General features: G+C 44.3%; 1 protein-coding gene across 3 annotated transcripts in view; it reads right to left on the bottom strand.

The window, feature by feature from the left end:
- The window catches only part of aifm3 (AIF family member 3), a 31437-nt gene that overhangs the window by 1645 nt on the left and 16692 nt on the right, over positions 1-13100 (bottom strand). For all 3 annotated transcript variants that reach the window (XM_076989858.1, XM_076989857.1, XM_076989860.1), the window contains exons 11-19: positions 12194-12324; positions 11717-11832; positions 10215-10286; positions 9579-9642; positions 9366-9442; positions 9082-9199; positions 8820-8918; positions 8656-8731; positions 8178-8282 (exon numbers count right to left, since the gene is read on the bottom strand). In XM_076989858.1, the coding sequence (XP_076845973.1) occupies positions 8178-8282; positions 8656-8731; positions 8820-8918; positions 9082-9199; positions 9366-9442; positions 9579-9642; positions 10215-10286; positions 11717-11832; positions 12194-12324 (858 nt within the window). The remainder of the gene's footprint in view (positions 1-8177; positions 8283-8655; positions 8732-8819; positions 8919-9081; positions 9200-9365; positions 9443-9578; positions 9643-10214; positions 10287-11716; positions 11833-12193; positions 12325-13100) is intronic.

The raw sequence follows: 13100 nt of genomic DNA, 5'->3' as shown, positions 1-13100 counted from the left end.
AGATGTGATTAACAAGACGTGATTAAGCAGACGTGATTAAGCAGACGTGATTAAGCAGACGTGATTAAGGAAACATGATTAAGAAGACGTGATTAAGACGATGTGATTAAGGAGACGTAATTAAGGAAATGTGATTACAAAGACATGAGTAAGGAGACATGATTAATGTGACCATATCCAGTAACTCCAGTAAATCAGTCTGCCTCTGCAGGAGTGTGAATGCGTGGACGAGATCCTTTAATATCTCCCCCAGCAAAGCCACACAGGACCTTCCATTCAGTGCAGTACAGCTCAGTTTGACAGCAGAGCGGCCCCCTTCACATTCGTGATGCTGCCCAGATAGTCTGAGCACACGGGCTACATGCGTGGAGAAACCAGCGAACTCCAGTCACTCAAGCACAGGGGTGCAATGCGTAGCTGCATGACAGTTCTCCATGGTTCAGAGTTTATGTTGGATCAGTCTGAGCTAAAGATGGCCCGATCCAGCTTTTTGAACTTCCGATCCGATACCGATATTTATTTGCACTTCCGATCCGATACCGATACCAACTTACTTTGTTGTCAAACTCATGTTCAAAAGCGTTTTACTCTTGATAACAAGTAGCCAGTTGAATTAGCTGTGTTTGAATAATACACAATGGTTGGTAAGGAGAAACTGACCTGTTTATTTAGCAATTAATAAATTCAAAATAAAATAATAAACAAAATAATAAATAACAAACAGAAATGGCATCAGTAAACCATAAGCAGTGTTGCGAATAACGCCGTTAAAAATAACGGCGTTAGGTAACGGCATCATTTTGTCAGTAACGGGATAATATAATTAGTTACTTTTCCTGTCGTTACAATGCCGTTGACGTTACTGGGCATTAAAAGCGGTGCGTTACTATATATTGATATACTAACAGTAATGCAAGCGGACCGCTGCCCAGGCTAGTGAGGAGTAACAGATCTCGATGTAACATCCGTTTAAGGCAGCGTTATGATAGCCAATCAGAGCCAGTGTTTTTACACACGCGCCGAAGCACGCGAGTGACACGACACAAACAAAGAAGAGGCCGAAAGGGCGTCAGGAGCAAGCCGAAGAAAACTAGAATTTTCAAGGCGATATAAACATTATTTAAGAAAATACTTGAAGTTCCTGAATGTCTACCAGACTGGGTATTTGATTTATTTAATTAAGAATATAGGTTTAATTGTTAAGTTTACTTCTGTTGTGAACAAACCAGTTGTCTCAGGTTGAGAGAATTTAATTTAATTTCATAGATGTAAATGCACTTTATATAGTGTAACTGTTTACTTTTGCTTTTCTTTTTTTTTTTACAAAGATTTGGGATTTTAAAGGATTTTATCCTGCACTGGGCTGTGGATGTGCAATAAATATCAAAAGTTAAACAACTTTCTGATCTACTCATTTCAACTGACTGTGAAAACTGCTTAAAAAAAAACTTAATTAATTGGCATATAACCTTTTTTAACTGTAATGCAAATAGTTACTTTCCCTGGTAACAAGTTACTTTTATTATAGAGTAATTCAGTTACTAACTCAGTTACTTTTTTGAACAAGTAGTGAGTAACTATAACTAATTACTTTTTTAAAGTAACGTTCCCAACACTGACCATAAGTGTAAATAATATTGTATATTGTATTATAAAAAAGCAAAACACACAACCTGAGTAGAAAATAGTCTATTAACAGCATCAGTACTCTTAAGTGCTGTACTCATCAGTGCTCTTGAACAAGTGTAAACCAAGTTGTTAGTTGTTAGGACCTTTCTTTTTGTCTTCGGTATTCTTTAGAAACTCTTCATGTTGTTTATGGTGGTATTTCCCTAAAAGCTTGATTAGATTGGTTGTATTAAAAGTCCTTCCAGCTTTACCACCACGCTTGACTTTACTGTGGCATATGTTGCACTCTACCTCTTAACGGTTAGAAGATGCCACTGAGCTAAATTGGGGAGATGCTATGCTCATGTGCTGAAGGTGTGCTGGAAAATGCGGATTGGATTTTACTCTCACTGGCGAAAACCAGAGACCGTATATATAATGGACGGTACGTCACCGTTGACTCCCATTGTGAATTTTTGAAGCCACCAAGATGGCCGTTATGGACGCTGCCATCTTGGATGCACTTGCGCAGTAGAAGAAAATTAGGGCGACCAAATTTGGGTTTCTGAAAAGGAGGACACCTTTTTTGCCGAGGGGGGTCATCGGTGTATCGGTGTATGATATGACACACATGACGTCAAACACTCTGCCTCATACGCATCACGACTCTGGCGAAAGCACAGGATTTTTTTCTTTAACTCCTCCGTAAACGTACACTTTCGTTTCGGCACTGCCGTAGAACCGGTGGACACGCATGGGCGTGGTAGTGGGGGGAAAAGTGGAACTGACTAGCCTACCCAGGGCCCGAGTAGGGAGAGGGGCCCATTTTGCTCATGTGCCTCATTTCTTCTTCTTCTTCTTCTTCTTCTTCTTCTTCTTTCGGCAATTCCCGTTTAGGGGTCGTCACAGCGGATCAAACTCAATCCTCCATCTGGCCCTGTCCTGAGTGTCCTCCACTGACACACCAGCCACTCTCATATCCTCTACCACTGTATCCATAAACCAGTGGTTCCCAAAGTGGGGGGCGCGCCCCCTAGGTGGGGCGCGGAGCTATTGCAGGGGGGGCGCGGAGCTTGGAAGTAAAACATGTGCACATGTGTCAATTTAGGGATGCACCGATTCCGATATTAATATCTGAAAAAATTCTAGATCGGGTATCGGTGACAATGTGACCGATCCATAAAAACAGATCTATTCAGTCTAATTCTATGCTTGTAACGCATATCGGAGTTAGTTCAACCTTAAATATCCACTCTGTCCCGGATAGAAGTGAACTTGGACAGTTAACAGGCGAGTGAAACACAAAGCACACAGAGGAGAGGTGAATCACTGACTCGTACTCGCGCTGGTGGTATTCCACTTAGTCCGTTTATTTGCTGGTTGACCAAAATAAACCTGGGCTTCAGCATTACTTGACTGTTCATACATGAACTGGTGAGTTGTCCAAAGCTTATTGAATGCGTTACTTACAGAAATAAAGTAAAGAGCAGTGGTCTGAGTCGGTCTACGGGCCAGAAAGCTAAAAAAACAACAATATTCCATACGCGCGCTCAACTCGCTCCCTTAAAGAGACAGTACACATATTTCTGGCCGTATGCTTTGTGCTCTGCGTGATGTCTGCGCTAGCAAACTAGCCGCATAGGTATTGCTGTTTCTCTTATTTCATCTCCTTATTTATTTTAAATTATATTTAGAATTCTTGAACCATTTCAAAGGTTTCTTGCAGTTTATTTTTTTCATGTTTGACCAAAGTTGTGAATTGTTTTTGTCAGTTTCAGGTTCTTTGGTATTATTTATTTGACATTCAATGTTCTATTCATAATTGCACTGAACAAAAGCAAGTTGTGTTGTTTTTACATGTTTTTATGTGTGTTTAAGTGTGCTGTACTGGTGCAGAGTTTTCAATAAACTTGTAATTCAGTATGTCTGTGTTTAAAAAAAATGTTTTAAGTTGATTCAGCACTGCTTTACTCTATCAGATCGCTATCGGATCAGTATCGGCCGACACTAAGCCTCAGATATCTGAATCGGTATCGGAAGTGAAAAACGTGAATCGGTGCATCCGTCAATAGGGGGGGGGGGGCGCAAAAATATTCTCATCTACTAAAGGGGGGCACGGCAGAAAAAGTTTGGGAACCACTGCCATAAACTATGCGGCTAGTTTGCTAGCGCAGACATCACGCAGATCACAAAGCATGTAACGGCCAGAAATATGTGCACTGTCTCTTTAAGGGAGCGAGTTGAGCGTGCGTATTGAATATTGTTCTTTTTTTAGCTTTCTGCCATAGACCGACTCAGACCACTGCTCTTTATTTTATCTTTATTTTATTTCTGTAAGTAACGCATTCAATGATCTTTGGACAACTCACCAGTTCATGTATGAACAGTCAAGTAGTGCTGGAGCCCAGGTTTATTTTGGTCAACCAGCAAATAAACGGACTAAGTGTAATACCACCAGCGCGAGTACGAGTCAGTGATTCACCTCTCCTCTGTGTGCTTCGTGTTTCACTCGCCTGTTAACTGTTCAAGTTCACTTCTATCTGGGACAGAGTGGATATTTAAGGTTGAACTAACTCTGAAAAGCATTACAAGCATAGAATTAGACTGAATAGATCTGTTTTAATGGATCGGTCACATTGTCACCGATACCCGATCTAGAATTTTTTCCAATATCGGGACCGATACAGATATTAATATCGGAATCGGCACATCCCAATTCCTACCGCACATCTCACTGCTGTCACACTGTTCTCATACATATCCTGCACCACCCTCACATACTTTTCTGCTACTCCTGACTTCCTCATACAATACCACAGCTCCTGTCTCGGTACTCTATCATAAGCTTTCTCTAAGTCAACAAACACACAATGTAACTCCTTCTGTCCTTCCCTATACTTCTCCATTAACACTCTCAAAGCAAACATAGCATCTGTGGTGCACTTAGCTGGCATGAAACCATACTGCTGCTCACAGATCTCTACCTCTCCTCTAAGTCTAGCTTCCACTACTCTTTCCCAGATTTTCAGGCTGTGACTGGTCAACTTTATTTCCCTGTAATTACTACAGCTCTGAACGTCAGCCTTATTCTTGAAAATCTGCACCATTATGCTTTGTCTCCACTCCTCAGGCATCTTCTGACCTTCCAAGATTCTGTTAAATAACCCAGTCGAAAACTCCACTGCTGTTTCTCCCAAACATGTCCATGCCTCCACTGGAATATCATCCGGTCCAACTGCCTTACCACACTTCATTCTCTGAATTGCAGCCCTTACTTCCTCCTTGCTCACCTGGGGCACTTCCTGATTCACAACCTCTACCTCTTCTAACCTTCTTTCCCTTTCATTCTCTTGATTCATCAGTTCCTCAAAATACTCCTTCCACCTTCCCAAGACACTCTCCTCACCAGACAACACATTTCCATCTTTATCCTTTATCATCCTAACCTGCTGCACATCCTGCCCATCACGGTTTCTCTGTCTGGTCAACCTGTACAGATCATTTTCCCCTTCCTTAGTGTGCAACTTCTCATACAGTTTGCTATATGCCTTCTCTTTAGCTTCTGCCACTGCTCTCTTTGCCTTACGACACATCTCCTTGTACCTCTGTCTACTTTCTTCATCTCACTGAAAATCCCAATTCTTTTTAGCCAACCGCTTTCCTCTCAAACTTTCCTGAACTTCCTCATTCCACCACCATGACTCCATGTCTATCTTCCTCTGTCCTGAGGTCACACCAAGTACCTTCCTAGCCACATCCCTCACTACATTTGAAGTCTCATCCCAGGTATCCAGAACACCACCACCATTACCCAGTACCTGACTCACCTCATCCCTGAATTTTACACCACAGTCTTCATCCTTTAACTTCCACCACCTGATCTTAGGTTCCACTCTCACTCTCTTCCTCTTCTTCACCTCCAAAACCATCCTACATATCACCATCCTACGCTGTTTAGCTACACACTCCCCTGGTAACACCTTGCAATCACTAACCTCTTTCAGGTTTTGTATCCTACAGAGGATATAGTCGACCTGTGTGCATCTTCCCCCACTATTATATGTTGCCCTATGCGCTTCCTTTTTCTTAAAGTAAGTGTTAACTACAGCCATCTTTATCCTTTTAGCAAAATCTACCACCATTTGTCCTTCCATATTCCTTACATTAACACCATATCTACCGAACACCTCATCACCACTGTTCCCTCCACCAACATGTCCATTTGAATCTGCTCCAATAACCACTCTCTTCATTAGGAACCTGCAAAACAACTTCATCTAACTCTCTCCAGAATTCTTCTTTCTCCTCCACATTACAACCTACCTTAGGAGCATAAGCACTGATGACATTCATCATCACTCCATCAATCTCTAACTTTACACAGATGACCCTGTCACTTACTTGCTTTACCTCCACTATACTCTTAATAAACTCATCCTTCAGGATTACCCCTACTCCATTTCTCTTCCTGTCTACACCATGATAGAAGAGTTTGAAGCCACCACCAATGCTCCTGGCCTTGCTCCCCTTCCACTTGGTCTCCTGTACACACAGTATATCTATCTTCCTCCTCTCCATCACATCAGCTAGCTCTCTCCCTTGACCTGTCATAGAGCCCACATTCAAAGTACAAACTCTAACCTCCACCTTCCTGCTCTGCCTCCTCTCCTTCATCTTCAGAACCCTCTTCCCCCTCTCCTCCTCCTCCTCGTCCCAACAGTAGTCCAATTTCCGCTAATGCCCTGTTGGACAACAGCACCAGTGGCGGTCGTTGTTAACCCGGGCCTCGACCGTATGGAATTTCTATTTTTGATCCGCATCATTTCATTTGGTGCAGTTTTTACACCGGATGCCCTTCCTGACGCAACCCTCCCTATTTATCCGGGTTTGGGACCGGCACTAAAATACACTGGTGTGTGCACATTAGTTGCTCATGTGCCTCATTTACTGACATGTATAGAGGGCCCACTGACATTGAGAGTGTACAGGGCCCAGAATTTGCAGCAACGCCCCTGGACACACGTGCTTTCGCTTGTAAACATTCGGGGGTAGACTGGCAGGCCCACGCTTTCTTCTTCACACACACATAATGCAAAGTAGATAGATTTGAGGTGAAAGGTGTGACTAATTTGCAATACAGAGAAACCTGTAATGGAATGGAATGGAACAGAGTGGCAATTCTAATCACAATGCACTGTACATGTATTATGTTTGAGGCAGTCAAACAAAATCCTGGATGATTTTGAAATTCCCCCAGGACATTTTTTTAGGTCTCAAAAGTAGGACATGTCCAGGAAAAGAGGACGTCTGGTCACCCTACTTTCAGCAGAATCTTGCTACGGATAACAAATTGCTGTACGATGACGACAATCTTGCAGGAATCTTGCAAGTACACATTTTCACTTATATTATCTAATCGTAAGTTCAAATATATAACTTAGTATTATCTAGGTAACATGAATTGCAGTTATTATGCTAATTAACCAACCTTAAATAACTGACTGTACTGTATGTGTGCTAGCTAAAATAAGCTAAGATAAACTAGCTGAGTTAACCTCTGCTGTGTTTAACTTTTAACATTCCTAGCTAGCCAATTCTTTTATACATTAAGCTAATGTTAATCTGAAGTGTTAGCTACCTAGCTATGTAAGTTTAGCTAGTAAAATTGACTAGAAAGCTAGATCTAAAGTTAGATAGCTAACATAGCAAATGTTAACTTATTGAAGTGGAATGGCAGTGAACTAAACTAACTAGTATAAAGACACTTTTGACGTTTTACAAAATAAAGGTAAAAGGTTTTAATACTGGTGTCGTGAGTTTTGCTGTAGAGAGTTTTGATAGAGTTTTACTGTTGAGTGCGTTCACATTTGAGCATCTGGTATTAGATGTCAATCAACGCAGCTATTAACTGTCACCTTATCACCACACCCCTTTAAGTAACACTTAATAACTTCTATAAAATCTGTTTATTGTAGAGAAAAACACTGGGAGAGATACTAACGCAATGGGACCTTATAGAATTGACAAAATATAATTGCTCAAAAAACTTATTTTACGTGTAATAAAAATTCTAGGTTTCTCGTCTGGCCCGTTCACTTACATCGGAATGGGCGGGGTTAAAAGTTGTACTGCAGCCAGCCACTAGAGGGCAGCTGACTCACGGAGCCTTCACTTTTCACTCATATCGTCCAGTCCACTTATATATACGGTCTGTGGCGAAAATACAGCAAAAACTGGAATGGATTATCTAAATGGGTGCACTGGACAACCCGGATCGGACTTTCAAAAAAATAGGATCGGGAGTCTGGATCGGCATTTTCTCGTGCCTGCCGATCCGATACCGAAACGCATTTTTTACAGCTATCGGCAGCTGATCCGATCCAAATATCGGATCGGGACAACCCTACTCTGAGCTGATGTTCACAAGAGCTGCCCACAAGAATCTCCCAAGACTCAGTAAACACACTCGAGTGCTGGCTCTGAACCATGGGAAACAGAAAGCAGGTGGGTGATGTTTGTTTTAGGGGTTTTTGTTTGTCAGTTTTGGTAGGACAGTGAAATGTACTTACTCTACATCACGTTTCTTAATTGTCTTTCCAGAACCAAAGACCTCAGCGACACGTGAAACAATGGGGTCATAGTTCATGCTGGCTACGGCTATCACCTCTTCGCTCCTACGGGTACAAGACGTGAACTCCAGTTACTCCAAACCACTCTAAATCAGCACAGTTTATATCATCTCAATAATATGAGCACACCGATACACAAATCCTTCTGTTCCTGGACTGCAGTGTTGTGAATTACAGCATAATGATCATTGAACTATATGTGAAACCACACACACACAAAAGCAAGTTGCCACAGCAATGGTAAGTGATGCTTCAGTGTGAATTCCCAAAATCAGGATGTCTGATGGGTGTGATAGATCAGGCCTGGTTCTGGCCAGGTTCTGGACCCTGAATTTATACGTCACTGCCAGTGAGGTAAACACTGTTTCTGATACCTCGGATTTCAGTAGATTAATTTTTTTACGTTATGTTTGCTCACTTGGTATAGAAGGCCACGAACTTCAGCTCATCCAAATCTCCCTGGATGATGACATCGTCAAAGCCTTCGCCGTAACCTGGGCGTGTTTTCAGCATGTCAGAATGGCACTGCATCACCTCTTCTTATACTACACAAACTACACAGATGAAGTGACTCTTCCTCACCTGCGTAGCGAATGCTTTTTCCAAACATAGCGCTCCAGAAATACGGCACCGTTCTAATCTCCGAATCTTTACCCATCATGCCCAGAGCTGCAACCCTCCCTGCAGATTAAGATTAAGTGTTAGCAGGTATCTTTTTAAGGCTGAACTGAGACCATTACCACTTCAGTATATGCATAACAATCCAGTAAAGCGTCTCTATTTGCTATAACGAAGGAAGGAGGTGTTGTGGGCGGAGCCGAGATCCGGATGTCTGAGCGTGTACCATGGACATGGGCCATCTGCCAATGAGGAATGTTCACTTTCTTATTGCCACGCAGGGCCAATGGGAACGTTACAACATCGCCGCCGGCAAACACTCCGTCCACGCTGGTCTGCATCATCTGAACAAAAACACAGCAGACGCTTGTAAACATCCCCAAGCCAAAAAAGAAATGCACAACAAAACAGACTGTGCCAGTGAGAGTGTTCACTCAGTTCAAAGGTACACGGAGGACGCAGGTGGGTTCGTATATTAAGACTATATGGAGGTGTATAGTGAATCTCTGCCTTGTTGACTGTGATGAATCCCTTCGAGTCCATGTGAACTCCACTCTGTTTGAGGAACGCAGTGGCAGGACTTGAACCTGTAGACGCGTGAGACCACCGTGTCATTAACATTCAGCACTTTCATCGTTGAAGCATAAGATGGTGATAACGTTCACTCTGGGCCAGTGCCAACGTGCAGGATCAGGCTAACAGAGAGAGACGGCGGGCACTCACCCGTGCCGATGACGCACACATCCGCTCTTAAAACCTTCCCGCTTTTCAGAACAACTTCTTTTAACTGTCAAGACAAAACAAAAAACATAATCGTGAACCAGAGCTCAAGTTCTGCTGAAGCCATTCTCTTAGCACCTTATTCAATACTATTATTACAGTCTACTGTTATTGTAATCTCAGGCCAATTTTAGTGCATACTGGTGTTATGAGACATTTTTCAGTTTCCCTAGTAACATATCACCCAGGAAACAGTGTTTAATATAAACTGATTATTAGATTGTCGTTGTGTCTTGGTTTCAGAGGCCACCAAGTTCTCCTTGTAAGAAAGCTGTACTGTTAGAAGCAGTACAGTACAGCAGATATTACCACGCTGCTACGGTTTACTTACACAGCCCCTGGCTGAGAGACACTCACAGAATAAGAAAGAAAAAGGGATAGAGGGGGAGAGGGAGGGAGAGAGAGGGAGGGAGTGAGAGGAAGAGAGAGAGGGAGAGAGAGGGAGGGAGAGAGAGGAAGAGAGAGAGGGAGGGAGAGAGAGGGAGAGGGAGGGAGTGAGAGGAAGAAAGAGAGAGGGAGAGGGAGAGAGGGCTTATGTCCTATCCGGCAGTGCCACCGTTTCTCTCACTTCCTGAATACCTGTCCGTGATGACCTCGCATCTCTGACACCTCGTTCAGCATGTAGAACTTGACCCTGTTCCCCTCGAACAGCTGCCACAGGAAAGAGCAACACACGGTCAAGCCCCTCACAACAGACACCATTTACACCAGGAAAAGCACTGAAATACTCCACCCATTCACACCAGGAAAACTGAAATTCTCCACCTATTTACACCAAGAAAAGAATTGAAATACTCCACCCATTCTGGGTGGAAGTCTTGGCGAATGTTGTTAAGTGTCATCATCTTTAACTCATGTCCATGTCCCTCTAAGAGGTGTCAAATTAAGTCTGTCTCATCACTCTCACCCACTACCTCACGTCTCCCATATGGTGCCACACACATAAACAGCCTCTGCCTGTGTTGGGTCTAAGGTTAAAGCTTTAGCTGTGTGACCTTTGCCTGTGTTGGGTCTAAGGTTATAGCTTTAGCTGTGTGACCTTTGCCTGTGTTGGGTCTAAGGTTAAAGCTTTAGCTGTGTGACCTTTGCCTGTGTTGGGGCTAAGGTTAAAGCTTTAGCTGTGTGACCTTTGCCTGTGTTGGGGCTAAGGTTAAAGCTTTAGCTGTGTGACCTTTGCACGTGTTGGGGCTAAGGTTATAGCTTTAGCTGTGTGACCTCTGCCTGTGTTGGGGCTAAGGTTAAAGCTTTAGCTGTGTGACCTTTGCCTGTGTTGGGGCTAAGGTTAAAGCTTTAGCTGTGTGATCTTTGCCTGTGTTGGGGCTAAGGTTAAAGCTTTAGCTGTGTGACCTTTGCACGTGTTGGGGCTAAGGTTATAGCTTTAGCTGTGTGACCTCTGCCTGTGTTGGGTCTAAGGTTAAAGCTTTAGCTGTGTGACCTTTGCCTGTGTTGGGTCTAAGGTTATAGCTTTAGCTGTGTTACCTTTGCATGTGTTGGGGCTAAGGTTATAGCTTTAGCTGTGTGACCTCTGCCTGTGTTGGGTCTAAGGTTAAAGCTTTAGCTGTGTGACCTCTGCCTGTGTTGGGTCTAAGGTTTTGGCTCAGCTCTCTCCTGGTCTGTCTGCACTGACAAGGCTCAGAAAAACCCAGATGAAACTTTTCAGCGCTTCCCCCCTGCCTATGATTTACACACGTTACAATAGCTGGCGATTCCTGCTGACACTCTCTTTTAGGTGTTCTGCTGGAGGCAAACACCTAAAACCAGCCTGGTGTCGTGTTCTGGAAGAGCTTACAAGACGATCGTGTTCTCGCTCTTCCACTTCCTCCTCTAAGAATATCTCATTTCTCATCAGCCATCCACATATCTACATTACATTCGATTGTTTTGGCTACTAGGGTTTTGGGTAAGTACGGTATGTTTGCAAGTATGCAAGAGAGTATCTCCAGAAAAGTGCATATAGTGTAAGTATATCCTTTACAAGCCTTTCAGATCATGAGTTAAAACTGATGGAGATGGATGGATGGATGAATGAAAGATGAATGAACAAACGAACGTAGTACACTAGGGCCCGTGTTTTCTCCCACCTTCATCACAGATTTTCCTACTTTCTCGCCGAGGGCTTTACGGAACGGCACGGCGTCGACGCCGATGACGGACACAGAGTGGGCTTTATCTGTCAGAGCTGCAGCCACCTCCATACCTGCACAAGAACCACACGCCCTAGCTTCAAACCTGAGCCCAGGTACATTAGCCTACACACCTGAACATGCGGTACACAACTCTAGTCGCACTACGTCACCAGCACAGGCAATTTAGATTATAATTCTATAACCACTGGTGAGCAAAACTTATTTCAGACTTCATTACCACAAGCACTTAGACTTTGTATGAAATACAGTCTGCACATTTACATATTCACACACTTCTACTTAATCTATTTACTTACTGTTTACAGACTTTGTAATGCATTCAGTCTCTAGTATTACTAATCTGATATGTGTGGATTTCAGAAGACAAAGAGGAAATACTACAGTCATATTCAAACGTGTCCTGAATCTCACCAATAAAGGAGGTTCCCACGATGACAGCGTTCCTGCTGCTGGCCAGTCTGGCTATGCTGTTAGCATCTTCAGGAGTTCTTAGGTGGAATACGTTGCCTATGTCTTTGCCTTTGTAATTTATGGTCCTGGGTCTTTAAAGGCAGAGAGAGACAGAGTGAGGGAACACCTCTCCGTTAAGCAGCTACTGCAGGTCTACACGCATGATTACAGCTGACTGCGTTTGAGCCCCTGTTTATGCACTGATGGAGTAGTGTTTGTTCAGAGTTTCTGTCACGTTGCCCCACCTACCCTCCCCCACCTACCCTCCCGCACCTACCCTCCCCCACCTACCCTCCCCCACCTACCCTCCCCACTTACCCTCCATCACCTACCCTCCATCACCTACCCTCCCCACCTACCCTCCCCACCTACCCTCCATCACCTACCCTCCCCACCTACCCTCCCCACCTACCCTCCCCCACCTACCCTCCCCACCTACCCTCCCCACTTACCCTCCATCACCTACCCTCCATCACCTACCCTCCCCACCTACCCTCCCCACCTACCCTCCCCCACCTACCCTCCATCACCTACCCTCCCCCACCTACCCTCCCCACCTACCCTCCCCACTTACCCTCCATCACCTACCCTCCATCACCTACCCTCCCCCACCTACCCTCCCCCACCTACCCTCCATCACCTACCCTCCCCCACCTACCCTCCATCACCTACCCTCCCCCACCTACCCTCCCCCACCTACCCTCCATCACCTACCCTCCCCCACCTACCCTCCATCACCTACCCTCCCCCACCTACCCTCCCCCACCTACCCTCCATCACCTACCCTCCCCCACCTACCCTCCCCCACCTACCCTCCATCACCTACCCTCCCCCACCTACCCTCCATCACCTACCCTCCCCCACCTAC

This window comes from Brachyhypopomus gauderio, unplaced genomic scaffold (assembly GCF_052324685.1).
Source record: "Brachyhypopomus gauderio isolate BG-103 unplaced genomic scaffold, BGAUD_0.2 sc71, whole genome shotgun sequence".
Lineage (NCBI taxonomy): Eukaryota > Metazoa > Chordata > Actinopteri > Gymnotiformes > Hypopomidae > Brachyhypopomus > Brachyhypopomus gauderio.
This window is presented reverse-complemented; position numbering and strand designations above follow the sequence as displayed.